Source organism: Giraffa tippelskirchi, chromosome 5 (assembly GCF_054371585.1).
Source record: "Giraffa tippelskirchi isolate mGirTip1 chromosome 5, T2T-mGirTip1v1.2.pri, whole genome shotgun sequence".
In the NCBI taxonomy this organism is placed as follows: Eukaryota; Metazoa; Chordata; class Mammalia; order Artiodactyla; family Giraffidae; genus Giraffa; species Giraffa tippelskirchi.
Window position 1 is genome coordinate 111,131,580 of NC_137279.1, and position 15,465 is coordinate 111,147,044.

The 15,465-nt window shown below is 43.1% G+C and overlaps 1 protein-coding gene across 3 annotated transcripts; it reads right to left on the bottom strand.

The window, feature by feature from the left end:
• Positions 1 to 3,328: 3,328 nt before the first annotated feature.
• C5H1orf162 (chromosome 5 C1orf162 homolog) lies at positions 3,329 to 9,047 on the bottom strand. 3 transcript variants are annotated; one of them, XM_081492726.1, is made up of 6 exons: positions 8,922 to 9,047; positions 6,445 to 6,492; positions 5,421 to 5,490; positions 4,870 to 4,964; positions 4,546 to 4,595; positions 3,329 to 4,342 (listed from the first exon to the last, which is right to left on the bottom strand). In XM_081492726.1, exons 2-6 carry the CDS (start codon positions 6,479 to 6,481, stop codon positions 4,181 to 4,183), a joined length of 414 nt encoding a protein of 137 aa, XP_081348852.1. In that variant the 5' UTR covers positions 6,482 to 6,492; positions 8,922 to 9,047; the 3' UTR covers positions 3,329 to 4,180. The 3 variants fall into 3 exon arrangements, with proteins under 3 accessions (XP_081348852.1, XP_081348851.1, XP_081348853.1); XM_081492725.1 differs by having other exon boundaries at positions 4,546 to 4,598; XM_081492727.1 differs by having other exon boundaries at positions 3,813 to 4,342; positions 4,546 to 4,642.
• Positions 9,048 to 15,465: the final 6,418 nt, after the last annotated feature.

The following is a 15,465-nucleotide window of genomic DNA, read 5'->3' on the forward strand; positions in this document are numbered from 1 at the left end:
CCACAGCTACTCAACAAGCAGGCTGATGGGAAGAGCAAGGAGGGGGACCCCATTCCTGCCATCCTCTGTATGCCCACTTAGCCAGTCCCCTTCCTTCGCCAGTCCCCTTCCTTCCCCAGTCCCAGATCAAACAACATCACAAGTGCTGTGTTTTCCCTCAGCCACTAAACAATCCTAATCCTTTGCCTGTGGCCATGTGTTGAATTTGCACAAAGAAGCCACTAGCCCACCGGTTTTGCAAACAGCAATCCATCCTTGGCTGGGTGGTTTAGGACATCCTACTACACAAGGCAAGAGAGCAGACATCCATTTTCCACGACGGATGAAGACATCCATAGACATCTTGGAAGATGCACACTTATCTATGTGGAAAACTATTTCCTTTGGGAATCCTACAGGTTGGTTCTGGTTCCACGATTGAGTCCACAGCCTGTTTTCTTCCCTTACATACCAAAGGCTTGTTGAATCTGTGGTCAATTATTTACTCATTTCATCTTTCAGCAAGGCTAGTTGTGTGCCACTTTTCATGATAGGGAGACAAAAAAAATCAAGACTTTGTAAATGCAGTGTTGTGCTGTTAAAAAAATAGGAAGTTTCAATAAAACAGGGAAGAGGAATTAATCTGATGTTTCATGTATTGGGTGGCCGTAGGACAATGGTTATACATCTTCTTGCAGGCTGTTCATAAGGTACTGGCCCTGAACTGGAAAGCTGATGTGGCTTCTAACTTCAGGGTTGGTAGAATTGTTTGAAGTCTGCTCAGTTTCAGCTGAAACCGAGTCCTCCCCTACCAACACATCCCACAGCCAGCGCGGGGTTGGGGCGTGGGGGTGGGGTGGGGTGGGGTGGGGGCGGGGAGGTGTGGGTGTGGGTGTGGGGAAGGGGCATTACTGGCACTCTGCTGCCCTCGTGTGGCCGACTGCGCTTTGGCACTGCCATCTCTTCTCAAGACTATTTCCCTAAACCGGCTCTCCACAGAGGGAGCCCTTTGTCAACTCTCTCTTCCTGTCTTCCCCTCAAAATCCAGCTGTCAGGAGCAGCTGCTCCATCTCAGAGCGAACATACTCCCTAGAATAGATCATCTAACTTGACCTTTCTAGTTTCTCTGCCACTGTATGGGCTCTGGGACAGCTTGCGGTGGAGGCCAGATGCAAGGAATTTGAAGTTAGAGGACTTGACTTAAATTTTGTTCTGCTGCTTACTAGCTGGGAGGCACTGGGTAAATTATTTCATCTCTTTGAACCTTAACTTTCTTACTTTGATTCTCAAAAATATTACTTAATGTATTTTTAAGAGAGATTTGTGGAAAAAGCTTTCCTCCCCGTGGACTGAGCTCCGTTGGTGGGCACTCTTTAGTGACGGACGCCTGGCAGAGGTGGAGTGGTCTGTCTAATGAGTGAATCTGGGGGTAGGAACCAGAGTGACTTCTCTGCCCTTCCCCTTCCTTTTTTAATCCCTTGGGTGCAGATTTCAAGAGCACACGGTATCTTTCGCAACTCCTGGGGGCAGCTGAGCTGCCGTTTGGGTTGTGGGGAGGGGCAGGGACTTGCCTTAGTGCACGGAGTTCAGGGTTCTGCAGCTATGGGTTTATGCTTATATTTTCCTGTGTTTGTAATGCTGCTTTGATCTCTATCTGCCGAGTCTTCTTATTTCTCACTTGGTCTAGAATTCAGGTGGGGAATGGAAACAGTAGGTATCCAGCTCCCTGAAAATCCTCAACAAGGTAAATGAAGGACTTCAAAAGTTACAAAAAAGGGTTTTTAAAGGAAAACATACTTCCTCCCATCTCTGCCCCTCAGTCCCTCAGTTATCAGGTTCCCCTCCCCAGAAAATAGCAATTACTAAAACCATTAATGATGTCTCTTCCAGAGAGAGACTGCTGCTGCTGCTGCTGCTAAGTCGCGTCAGTCGTGTCCGACTCTGTGCGACCCCATAGACGGCAGCCCACCAGGCTCCCCCGTCCCTGGGATTCTCCAGGCAAGAGTACTGGAGTGGGTTGCCATTTCCTTCTCCAGGGCATGAAAGTGAAAAGTGAAAGTGGAGTCGCTCAGTCGTGTCCGACTCAGTGACCCCATGGACTGCAGCCCGCCAGGCTCCTCCGTTCATGGGATTTTCCAGGCAAGAGTACTGGAGTGGGGTGCCATTGACTAAACATATGTAAATACAGGTATGAACTTAGTATTCGTGTGTAACTGAGCTCAGGCAAGTTGTTTGACCTCCTTGTGCCTCCATTTCTCTACCAAAAATGAGAATAATAACTGCTGCAACCTCCTGGTGATTTGTGGGGATTCCATGAACACATGCCAAGCACTCAGAATAGTGTTCAGAGTATAACAAGCGTCACTCAGTTTTAGTCTATTTGATGAATGGTGCAATTCAAATGACATAGGTGACTTCCACATGTTTAAGTAGGATACATTGTTTGAAATAGAATTTAAAATGTTGTTAGCTGTTGCCAAAATGCCTTTCATAGTAGTTGTATCAACTCACTCTCCCACCAATAGTATATATGTGTTTTAGCTCCCCACAATCTTGTCCAGTTTGTTAGCAAACTTTTTGAATTTTGCGGATCTTAGTGATGGAACTTATTATCTAATTATAGTTCTAATTATGATTTATCTTAAATAGAGAGTAAAATTGAGTATCTCTTCGTATATTTGAAGCCATTTATATTTCCTTTTCTACTAATAGCCTAACCTTTTCCATCCTTTTACTTTTCTGTTGAGTTGATTTATAGGAACCTCATATATGTTGAGAGAATCAGCCCTTTGTCTATGAGATGCTCTGCAAGTATTTTTCCAGCTTGCCATTTGTCTTTTAAACGGTACTTTGTAAGTCAAGTTAATCAGTCCTTTCTCTTTTATTGACCATACGTCATGTATTCAAAGGCATACTTCACTCTGTTGTTTTCAAAGTTCTCCCATAGTTACTTCTAGTACTTTTATGATTTTTTTAGTTAAATTTTTGACATATCTGGAATTTTGAAAAAAGGAGTAAGGTATAGATCTGATCTTATTTTCATCTTCATGACTACCTAATTTTCTCAACACCATTTATGAATAAACTAATTTTTCCCAAATGATTTGATATACCAACTTCATCATACTCTAAATTTCCTCTTGTATTTTTGGTCTGTTTCTGGTCTTTCTATTTTATCCCTTTATTTCTTCATTCATAAACCATTAATATGTTTTAATTAGCCATTCTTAATAAAACAGTACTTTCAGTTAGCTGTTCAGGTCAGCCTTCCCATCTTACTTTTATTTGCTTATTTTTATGAATGGTCTTTCTTGTTTATGGCTTACAAAGGAAATTTAGAATAATCTTACTTAGTAAAAAGTAATCTTGTATTTTTACTAGGACCATCTATGGGGTTATCCATTGGAATTTGTCAGGGGAGAGGGCTAACATTTAGATCAATTGTTAGTTCCCCTATAGTGTTGTATGCATATCTCTTATGCTATAGCAAGGAGATGGACATCCTCATTTGAATAGTGCTTTATCCAACAGGGACCTTGTTTTGTGTAGTACTCTGGGATGTACAGAGTACTTAATGATGTCTGATTTATTTTTACACTTGGAGATGTGTTATTAGTTCTGTTTTCAAGATGAGGAAATTAAAGCTTCAAAAGTTTTGCATACTTGCCCCAGTGAATGAAGGACGTTAGTTAGTGGTAGAGTTTGGGACTTTACCCCAATCAATCCTGAGTTAGTTCCAGAGTACCACCACTTTCATTAGGCTTTTCTGGCTGTGGATGAGCTCTGCACCTCTAGAGGTGATGGGGAAAGACACGTTAATGATGGAGAAGGAGTCAGCATTGCAGAGTTTGCTTTTATTTGTATCGAACCTGGATTGTTCATTTGGTTGACTCTTCCCAAGTAGATCAATGATGCCAAGGGAACACTCTTGGTGCTGTGAGCTCTGTATCACACTTTTTAAAAGGGGATAGGGGAAGTAGTCTCAGCTCTCAATGGTCTAACAGGATGTTGGTCCAAGTGGGAGGGCCATAGATCTTTTCTCAGGCCAGGAAAAGACTGACCCTTGGTCTTCAAACTGCAGACTAGCATTGTCTGAGCACACCCAGACAGCTCTAGCTGTGATTTCATCTGGTCGTAGTCCAAAATTTGTTAAAATGGAAAGTGATGGATGAAGATGGAGCTGAGATAAAAGGAACTGGACTCAAACCTCACTGGAGAGGCAAGGTAAGTTTGCCACTTTAACCTGAGCATAGACAACAGGATCTGAGTGTACAGAATGATTCTCGGTAAGGTGATCGCTGTTTTCTTTGGGGGCTTTGAAAGTCATGCTGGCGTAGGTAAGTACCTCCTCTGAGGATGAAAGCTGCAGAGGAGGAAGGAAGAGGAGGAATGAGTCAGTTCGATTTGGAGGAAGGTGTCTCTTAGAAGCAAGTGACATTTAAAAGCAACATGAAAGCTTGGGTCAGAGAAGACCCAAAGAGATCAGAAGAACCCTTCGAAGAATCAGTTGCCCGGTGTCCAATGGCATCAGGCCTCCATATCCAGGAAACAGAGTGGCTGTCTTACCTTGGCTGGATGATCTGAAGGAGGATCCAAGGTCTGGGGACTGGAATGACCTGCTCCAAGTGCCAGGAAGAAGAGGAACAAGTCTCACCCATGGGGCCTGGAGGAATTAGAAGCTTCTTTCTTTAATCTTGGGTGAAGGGGCAGGGTAGGGGGGAGGTGCGGGAGGTGGGAAGGGTGGAGGATGGAGAGAGCCAGGAGAGAAGTGAAGGGGTTCAAATCCTTGATCCGTGGAGAGCACGGGCTCTGTCTGTTTTATTCCCCTCAAAGCTACCTCTGTTCTCGATGGCAGAGAAAGAAGGGCTGTCACAGATCTCGGAGACTTACATTTTCTGTAGCTCTTCACGATGAGGAAGACAAAGGCCACCAGCAGCAGTGTCAGTATAACCCCAGCAAAAAAGGCTAAGACCAAATGTTCTTTGCTGTTATGGTGAAGAAAGGGAACAGATGACCCACGGGACTTTTTGAAGGCCTTAAGACAAGAGGGTAACCTTTTCCACCTATGGGTAAACCTCTGAAATAGCTTTCACACTGGTTAGTCAACTTGCAATCTCTTCCCCTGGTTTTCAACTTTTGGCTTTCAGGTTCCAGATCCATTTGAGGTGTCAGTAAAAGCTGTGGGCTCTGTTCTTCCTTAAAAATGTTCATAGGACTGCACATAGCAAATTTTATAAGTTTAGGGGCTTCATGAGTCTCTCGAAGCATGGGGGACCCCAGGTTAAGAGCCACACTCTGAAGGTAAAATACTGATTTACTACTTCTGCTGTTTCTGGTCCCTTCTCGCCAGACCTCCCTCCTCAAGTCCATAAGGCAAAGTGGTCAACACAGAATCAAATGCCATGTGGTATGAGATGAAATGGCACACATTTCTTGCTTACTTGGGGTGGCCAGAGAGGCAGGGTGCAGAGGTCACTGCCGAGGCTGTGGTGGGGTGGGTGCCTTGTCCCTCTGTGAAAGAATACAAAGGGGATTAGTGCATAGGCCACATCTTCTCCTGCCCAAGGGTCCCCAAGTGCTCCCCCTTATCCAAGCAACCAGTGGAGTCTAACCATGGGGGCTACAGCTCTGTAAAAGGAGAACATTGTTTCTTAGAACCTGTTTTTTTTAACATGAAAACTAGATAAGTAGCTGAAACAATAATCAACTACACAAGTGAAAGAAGAGCCTAGTGTTTCTGCAGTCCCATTTGTCCCTGTAATAACATTTCAGGGCTCTCCCTCAAAGATTTTAATCAGACCTTGAGACATATGCTCCCTGGGACTTAAGCAGAGAATCTCAAGGGCAGGGGTTAAAGACCAAAAGTAATACCTAGAACTAGCATGTCCCTAAGTCCTGGGGAATATGACCTTAGAAATCACTGCCTTTTTTGGTTCATTTGTTTTTCAGGGTAGCTATTAACAGTGACTAGCCAAAAGCAGCCTTGGTGAAGGGACTTCCCTGGTAACTCAATGCTAAAGAATCTGCCTGCCAAAGCAGGAGACACTGGTTTCAATCTCTGGGTCAGGAAGTTCCCCCTGGAAGAAGAAATGGCAACCCACCCTAGTATTCTTGCCTGGAGAATCTCACGGACAGAGGAGCCTGACGGGCTACTGTCCATGGGGTTGCAAAGAGTCGGACACGACTGAATAACTAAGCATGCACACACTCAAGGGAAGTGAGCCAGGCTCTCATAAACTACCAAGATGGCCTAATGTTGAGCACAGAGACTCCCTTTACTCATATTTGGAGGATCAGATAGTTCTCCTTGGTTCCCATTTTCATTCTTCTGGGCATTAGATCCTGCATCTGATTCTTTCAACTTCAGAAATACCATCCCCTGACACCCTTCAGCACAGTGTCCAGTGATTCCAGTCCATCTGAACTCAGCATCGAGGCAAGTAATGGGTTCTGTTGCAGACTTACTATCGTTTGGTTTAGGTTGGGACATTTGGTTTCCCATGTTGCCTTCCCCTGAGAATTAAAAAAAAAAAAAAAAAGGTAGGTCTTACAAAGCTTGGAAAAGAGAGGCAGCAGAGGGGCCAATTCTGAGATTGTGATCTTAATATCGGAGCTGTAACGAAGGAGAGAGGCAAATGGTGGGAGGATGTTCTAGTGAGGTCAGTGGTCCCAAACTTTACAGCATGAGGACCGCAGTGCAGCAGGCAGGCCTCAGCTCTTCAGGTCCATACATTTGATTTCATCAGGGCGTCAACAATTGACCAAATGTTCCAGAACAGACTCATACCAACCAGCTCATAGGAGACTAATGTATGAACTAGAATAACATAAGAAACAAGTTTGTATAGCTAGTGCATTTCATCAAAATGTACGAGAAAGCCAATTAAAACCATAATTTTTCTTGATAAACATCAAATTGAAGTATGAAAGAAGCAGAATGGATGACTTTAATATTGAGTGTCACATAGGTCTGATGCATTGGCTTCGGTCTTCCCTAGCAGTGTTGGGCAAACTAACTTGCTCTTGGAGGTCCTGCATCAGACACTTCTATTTTGTTCACATATTATCTTTTCAAGTGTGACAACGTCTTTATATACGCTATGGTTCTTTCATGTTAAACTTTCTGTATTTCCCTTCTTTTATGTATTTATACAAAAAAGTATAGAGTACCTAAAAGCAGAAAAGTAAAATCACTCAAACTTCCACTACCCATTGTTAATATTTTAGTGTATTTCCTTTTTGTTGTACTTCAATGCATCTTTTAAAAGCTAGTTGAGATACTTCTTCATATCTCCTTTTCTTTTCTTACTAAGTGTTTCATCATAAACATTTTCCTATTTCACTGAAAATTTCTATAAGTCTCTGAGTGGTGATAGGTCTTTCTGTTGTAACTATGTACTATAGCTTGCTTTTCTAGTTTTCCTGCCTGTTGATAAAAATTATTTCCACTTTAAATAAAATAAAATAACAAACACTTTTAGGAGGGCACAATTTTACTACATACTTAGACAAACCCATGAGAAGAATTTTTAATTCTGCTATAACTACTGTATTTTAAGGTTATTTATTTAGACAATAAATGACATCAATTATTTGTACTTAATTATTCAGCTGTCAAAAGTGAATTAATTTCCAAGTCCTTGGACATAGGGAAAGATTGGGAGAAGGACATCTTGTTGCCATGTACCAGTTACAATAGCAAAACTATCAAGTGCCTTACAATCAAACAAACTTTTAAGGATCATGTAATCTAGGATAACAAGAAAGATGCCAACAGGGAAATTTGGTGAGAATTCTGAGCCATAGGGATGCTGCTACTGCTGCTAAGTCGCTTTAGTCGTGTCCGACTCTGTGCGACCCCAGAGATGGCAGCCCACCAGGCTCCTTCGTCCCTGGGATTCTCCAGGCTAGAATACTGGAGTGGGTTGCCATTTCCTTCTCCAGTGCATGAAAGGGAAAAGTGAAAGTGAAGTTGCTCAGTCGTGTCTGACTCTTCGCGACCCCATGGGCTGTAGCCTACCAGGCTCCTCCATCCATGGGGTTTCCCAGGCAAGAGTACTGGAGTGGGGTGCCATTGCCTTCTCCGTAGCCATAGGGATAGAAAGTCCATTATCCATAGCAGAATCCATAGGGGTAACAATTTTTCCAGCACTTTTTGCTCCTTTGCTAATTTAAAAGTCAATAATCAAGAAGGAGGGGATATATGTGTACATATTGCTGATTCACCATGTTGTACAGCAGAAACTATCACAACATTGTAAAGCAATTATATTCCAATAAAAAATAAAAGGCAACATAATTAAACATAATGATGATAAACAAAAAGTCTACAGTGTTCTTTGTAGAGAACAGTAAAATATTTATGTTGTGTTTTTTAAATATTGAAATATGTGTTTGCACTAATCATAGTATGAATTTATCCTATGAATTTGTACTAGACCATATCACTGGGGAGGTGGGAGAGGGGAGGATCATAGGTTTCCTTAAAATCTTAACCTTCCCATGAGTGGTTCTGAATTTACAACCACCCCAAAGAAATGTTAGCACAGTCACCTAAAACAAAAGCTGGGTCCCCCATCCTGAAAGACAAAGCCTTCACATGATGCCACAGGGAAATAGTTAATGAATCCACGCTAGTTACGAATCCATGCTGAGAAAAACAGGAAGCATATACCCTTTGAAAACAACACTCCTAACATTCGACAGAAACATAAATTAAAATAGAAACAGTACTCTCTATACATACTTTTTTACATGTTGTCCAGCATTGGAGAATCTTACTGATTGCCATAAAATCCACCAACTACATGCAGCCATTCACATACAACCTTTCCCCGACCAGATAAGGTTAAAAAAAATAACTGAAACCACTAAAAATTAGATTAACATTTTGTTTTGGTAATTATTTCATCTATATTAAAAGATGGGGTAAATGTGTTTACCTTTTAAGACAAAGTCTGGTTGTAAGATGTCATTGTCTAAAACGCTTTTCACTTGCTGCTTCTGCTACCATCCTTATTTCTCGGAATGATGAAACAGTGATTACTGCCACTGCAACTGCCACCATCAAGCTGTGTGTCGCAAAGATCTTGTCTAAACTCCAGGGCCAACTTCCTGTTTGTGGCAAACTCTGTATTTTTTTTCATTCCACAAGCGGAGAACTTTTATATCTTTTGACACATGAATGCCAGAACATTCGGGGGATAAGATAAGCTTATTTCTAATTAAGTATTAATTGAATATGGAACTACCATATCAAATGTGGGGATCACAGTGGTGTGACATTATCATTGTCATCCAGCCTGTCATAATCTTGTTTATTCCAACCAAGGAAGTAAGGTTGGTAGAGAAAAATGAAAAGCAAATGTTGTTAAGTGCGGACTAGACAGACTTCAAGTGTTTTAAGACTATGGAAATCGCCAGCTTCCCCAGTGGCTTAGTGACAAAGAATCTGCCAGCCAATACAGGAGACATGGGTTCAATCCTTGGTTTGGGAAGATCCCACATGCTGCGTGGCAACTAAGCTTGTGCATCACAGCTACTGATTCTGCACTCTAGAGCCTGGGAACTGCAGCTACTGAGCTCAAGTGCTACAACTCCTGAAGCTCACACACACTAGAGTCTCATGCTCTGTAACAAGAGAAGCCACCACAATGAGAAACACACACACCACAAGGAAGAGTAGCCCCTGCTCAACATGACTAGAAATAGCCTGTGAGCAACAACGAAAATCCAGTACAGGCCAAAATAAATAAACAAGTAAAAAACATGGAGACTGCTTCAAAGGGAAGGTGGATCATTTACTTGTAAACATTTCCCCATAAAATAATAAGTATACATATTAAATAGACACAATGGGCCATGTGCTATGGGTATTTTAGAGAGAAGGCAGGAAAGCTCATGAGGCCTACTGTCTAATTGAGAAGAGTAACAATAGAAAAAGAAATAACAGATTGATTACGGATTGTGTTCAGGGACATGAAAGAAAGAAAAAGAGTGCCATGCAGGAGAGTCAATGATCGGAGGATGTCTTTAGATAAAATGGATGACCCAGGAATTCCTGTCCAAGGAGTGATATTTACCCTGAGAACCAGAGGATGGGAACAAGCTGGTTGGGCAGAGAGCCTGGGGAAGATAGTTCCAGGAGGAGGGCAGAGCTAACTCGTAGGCCTGGGAGAAGGGAAGAGCTGGCAGGGCAGGCAGGATCAGGCAAGGCTGTGAGCAGGGAGACCTGGAATATGCCTGGGGGAGAAGAAAGGGACTGTGTGAGGAAGTCCCCAACCCCCGGACTGCTTGCTAGGCTTTGAGCGATGGATTTCTGGGACATCAGCATGGTTCAAGAGAGAGGCCTTGGTAAAGGGTGAGACATAAAATAGTTGTGTAGACAGATTTGAGATATACTGTGGAGGTCTTTAAATCCAAGCAAAAAGTATATTTTAAATATTAACAACAACTAAAGATTTTGGAATTCTTGTGTGAATTCCAAACATGAGCTGTAAGGAAGATTATATCACATCAAATAAGATCAACTGTGGGTAAAGGAAGAGATAAGGAAATAAGCTGTGTCAGACATACAGGATGGAGTGGGACTCAAGAGAAAAGGCTCAGGTCACACAATAAGGAGGGGAAGTGGGTGCCAAGAAAAGCATCATAGAGGAGATGATGTTTGAGTTGCTTCTTGAAAGATGAATCACATTTTCTAGGCAGACAGAGGAAGGAAGCATATTCCAGGCAGAGGGACCATGTGAGCAAAGACATGCTTTGTCATGTTTGTGATGTTCAGCGAAATGCAAGTATTTCATCATTGCTGATGCTACAGAGATTAAGAGTGGGTGGAATCTTTTTCCAGTGGGGGAATGGAAAAAGAAAGACTGTAGAGGAAGAGCAAGGTCACATGATAGAGGACCTTAAACAGACTTACCTTGGAGTCAATGGAGAGACTGCTGAAGGATGAAACATGATCACATTCTGGTTTGGGCCACAGAGTGTAGGAGGGACTTGTGCGGGCCAGACGGGGGGCAGGGAGTCCTTTAGTATGGCAGAGTTCCAGGTGAGAAACAAGGATGATCTAATCAGAGACACTGGCCTTGGGGAAGAGGAGGCAGGGTAGAAAGGTGTTGAGTCTAATCTTTTTCTAGTTGTGAGAGAAAGGTAAGGCGGAGAGAGCTCAAGAGAACTCCCAGGTTTCTGCCTTGAATCACCAGTAAATGGTGAGAATATAGAAGAAGGTGGGTGTAGGATTGGACATATATAATGAGCTTACTTTTGAACAGACTGAGTCTAGGGTGCCTGTGGATTGTACTACCGAGAGATGTCAAGAGGGTAGTTGGATGCACAGGTCAGAGGCTCATGAAAGATCCAGAGCTGTGTGGTAGAGAGCACTAGTTCTCACCCTGAACCAGATCTCCTCTCCTGGCACAGACCCTCACTTACGGTTTAGTAGTGCCATGTGATAAGCTCTGGCCAATGGACTATGAATGAAAGTGATGTAGTTCCCTTTTAGTTGAAGCATTTAATTACCGAAGGAAGACCTCCTCTGACCCCTTCCACTTCAGGGTGATCACAGAGATTTTGTGATAAGATAAGGTTGAAAGCTCTAAAGTGGATCACTGAGTCACTATAAGGAGGATAGTTTCTCTAGTGGGTCACCTGGACCTAGAGTGGATTCTGTGTGAGCAAGAAATAAACTTTTCCACATTACACTACTGAGATTTTGGGGCAGTTTCTTACCTCAGTTGACTTAACTTATCCTGTCTAATACAACTTGGGATATAGATTAGGAAGCCATCAGCATACACGTGGCAGTAGAAGCCACGGGGATGGATAAGATTACCCAGGAACAGTTTGTAGAATGAGGATAAAGCATTCCTAGAACTCTGAGGAACACCACCACTTAAGAGGGAGTGAGAAAAAGTGGAGGAGCTTCCTTGGTGACTTGCTGGTAAAGACTCTACCTGCCAATGCAGGAGACACAGGTTCAATCCCTGATCTGGGAGGATCCCATGTGCCGTGGAGCAACTGAGCCTGTATGCCACTATTATTAAGCCTGTACACTAGAGCCCACGTGCTGCAACTACTGAAGCCCACACACGTGAGAGCCCCTGCCTCACAACAGGAGAAGCCACTGAAATGAGAAGCCCGAGCACCACAACTAGAATAGCCTCTACTCTCCGAAACTAGAGAAAAGCCAGCAGAGCAACAAAGACCCAGCACAGCCAAAAATTAAAAAATAAATTAACAACAACAAAAAAAATTTTTTAAGGAAAAAAACCTGGAGTCAGTTACAGAAATTGAGAGGACACAGTGATAGCAGTAATAGCAAATGTAGGGGCCAGGGAGGAAAAGAAGGAAAAGCTGTGAGCACTGAAGAATTGATGCTTTTGAACTGTGGTGTTGGAGAATACTCTTGAGAGTCCCTTGGACTGCAAGGAGATCCAACAGTCCATCCTAAAGGAATTCAGTACTGAATATCATTGGAAGGACTGATGCTGAAACTCCAATACTTTGGCCACCTGATGCTAAGAACTGACTCATTTAAAAAGACCCTGATGCTGGGAATGATTGAAGGCAGGAGGAGAAGGGGACGATAGAGGATGAGATGGTTGGATGGCGTCACCGACTCTACTGACATGAGTTTCAGTAAGCTCCAGGAGTTGGTGATGGACAGGGAAACCTGGTGTGCTGCAGTCCATGAGGTTGCAAAGAGTCGGACACAACTGAGACTGAACTTAACTGAACAGTGCCAGATGCTGCAGAGAGAGAGGTTGATTAAGATGAGAACTGGAAAGAGTTGATTGGATTTAGAAATGAAGAGATCCTGATCTCTATGCTAAAGCAGGTTGGGGTATGATAGTGGTGGGGAGAAAGACTTCAGTGAGTTAAAGAGTGAGTGGAAATCCCTAGATGTACAGCAGATTAGATCTTTAAAGAGATCCTCTTGTTAAAGAACACCAACAAAGGCTGGATAAAACATTTGTAACACCATAGTTTAAGGTGGTGCTAGTGGTAAAGAGGGCTCCCCTGGTAGCTCAGCTGGTAAAGAATCTGCTTGCCAATACAGGAGACATAAGAAACATGGGTTCAATCCCTGGGTCAGAAAGGTGCTCTGGAGGAGGGCATGGCAACCTACCCATGTTATTCTTGCCTGGAGCATCTCAGACATAGGAGCCTGGCAGGCTACATTCCAGAGGGTTGCACAGGGTTGGACACTACTGAAGTGACTTAAAGCACACAATTTAAAGATGCACGACTGATAAGTAAAATAGATAGCCAGTGGGAATTTACTGTGTGACACAGGGAGCTCAATCCAGTGCTCTGTGACAATCTAGAGGGGTGGGATGGGGTGGAAGATGGCAGCAAGGTTCAAGAGGGAGGGGAGATATGTATACATGTGGCTGATTCATGTTGATGTATGGCAGAAACCAGTACAATATTATAAAGCAGTTATCCTCTAAAAAGAAAAAGAAATTTTTTTAAAATGCATGGCTGAACTAGATGTTGGAAATCCTCAAAAGTCAGAGAGTTGAGACCTGGAGCTGCTGTTTATTCTGGGAAGAGCCACCCATTTTTGGTGACCTGAAGATTGGGTCTACAGGCCTTGTATGAAGTCAGGAAACCGAGTCTGCAGCAAGGTGGGAAATTGGATGAGACCCCCTGAAAGGGAACCCACAGTGAGTGAATCAGAAAAAAGCAAACCAGATGGAAATGGTAGGGATCCTTAATATATCAGTTTTCTATTGCAATATAACAAATATCACAAATGTAGAGACTTAAAACAGTACACATTTCTTCTTTCAGTTTCTGTGGATTAGAGGCTGTTGGAGTTCAGTCGCTCAGTCATGTCTGACTTTGTGACCCGATGGACTGCAGCACACCAGGCTTCCCTGTCCTTCACCACCTCCTGGAGTTTGATCAAACTCATGTCCATTCAGTCGTTGATGCCATCCAACCATCTTATCCTCTGTCATCCCCTTCTCCTCCTGCCTTCAATCTTTCCCAGCATTCAATGAGTCGGATTTTTGCATCAGGTGGCCAAAATATTGGAGCTTCAGTTTCGGCATCAGCCCTTCCAGTGAATATTAAGGATTGATTTTCTTTAGGATTGACTGGTTTGATCTCCTTGCAGTCCAAGGGGCTCTTGTTCATCTTGTTCCTCTACCTCTTGCATTTCCTGGAAATTGGAATTTACATCTTAAGTCTTGATAGACTCAGGTAAAATATTTCTGGATAGATTATACCACAAGTGACATTGTCTACTTTGTATTTCAGCAAATCAGGAAACTTATCTGGTTATTCCACCAGAGTGATACTAAGAATAACCAGTGAACTAGGTCACTGGCCACTTGATTGGGAAGATCTTGATTCGTATTAGCATTGATTTTATAAATTTTTTTTATGGTCATTACAAAACTTACAAGAATCTAACATTTCCCTCTTTTCATTGACATGTAATCGTTTGCTAACACAAACATATTTCAAATCAATTTGACCTTTTCATATCAAGTATTTAAATAATTGGTTGTGCAATGTCTAATTTGAGGTTGCACAACCAATGACCACACAACCAATTTGTATGTACTAAACCACAACCATCACAAAGAAATAAAAATTTTTTTTTAATTGGAGGATAAATGCTTTACAATATTGTGTTGGGTTTCTGCTGTACAACATGAACCACCCATAAGTATACATATACCTCCCATCTCTGGAACTACCCTCCCAAGCCCCCGCCCCTTCTATGTTGTCACAGAGCACTGGGTTGAGCTCCCTGTGTTATACGGCAACTTCCCACTATACACATGGTAGTGTACATAGGGTGGTGGTGGTGTAGTCGCTAAGTTGTGTCTGACTCTTGCGACCCCATGGGACTGTAGCCTGCCAGGCTCCTCGGTCCATGGGATTCTCTAGGCAAGAATACTGGAGTGGGTTGCCAGTTCCTCCTCCAGGGGATCTTCCCGACCCTGGGATCAAACCTGGGTCTCCTGCATTGCAGGCAGATTCTTTACTGACTGAGCTATGCACGGTAAATATATAAACTGATATTCTGAAGGTAGAGATTTGGGACTATACTTTGGAGTTTCACCTCTAAAATCCCTGCTCACCTTATTACCTCCATCTCACTCCTGACTGGCTTCACTGTGGGTTGTGACACCCCAGTCCTTGCACATAGGTAAACAAACTCCTCTAGCACATTCTCGTCCAAAAGCAGCAGCATGTGCTCTATAGCTGGCCACTATAGTAATGTCCAGGTGGCAGAACATCGTGTTGCTTACCCACAGCATGTTGCAGTGCTGTGTGAATACAGGATGTCACTCCCTGGTGCTGGAAACTATGGGCCACACTGCCAGTCTCTGCTCGGATCCAGTGGCCTTATGAGGAGTCCCAGGTGAAGCTGTTTTGTCTGAAGTGACTGGCTTGAGGGCTGACAGCCTCATGCCTTGTTGCCTTTGCAGGTGCCAAGCAGGAACTACTTTGTGGCTTATCCAT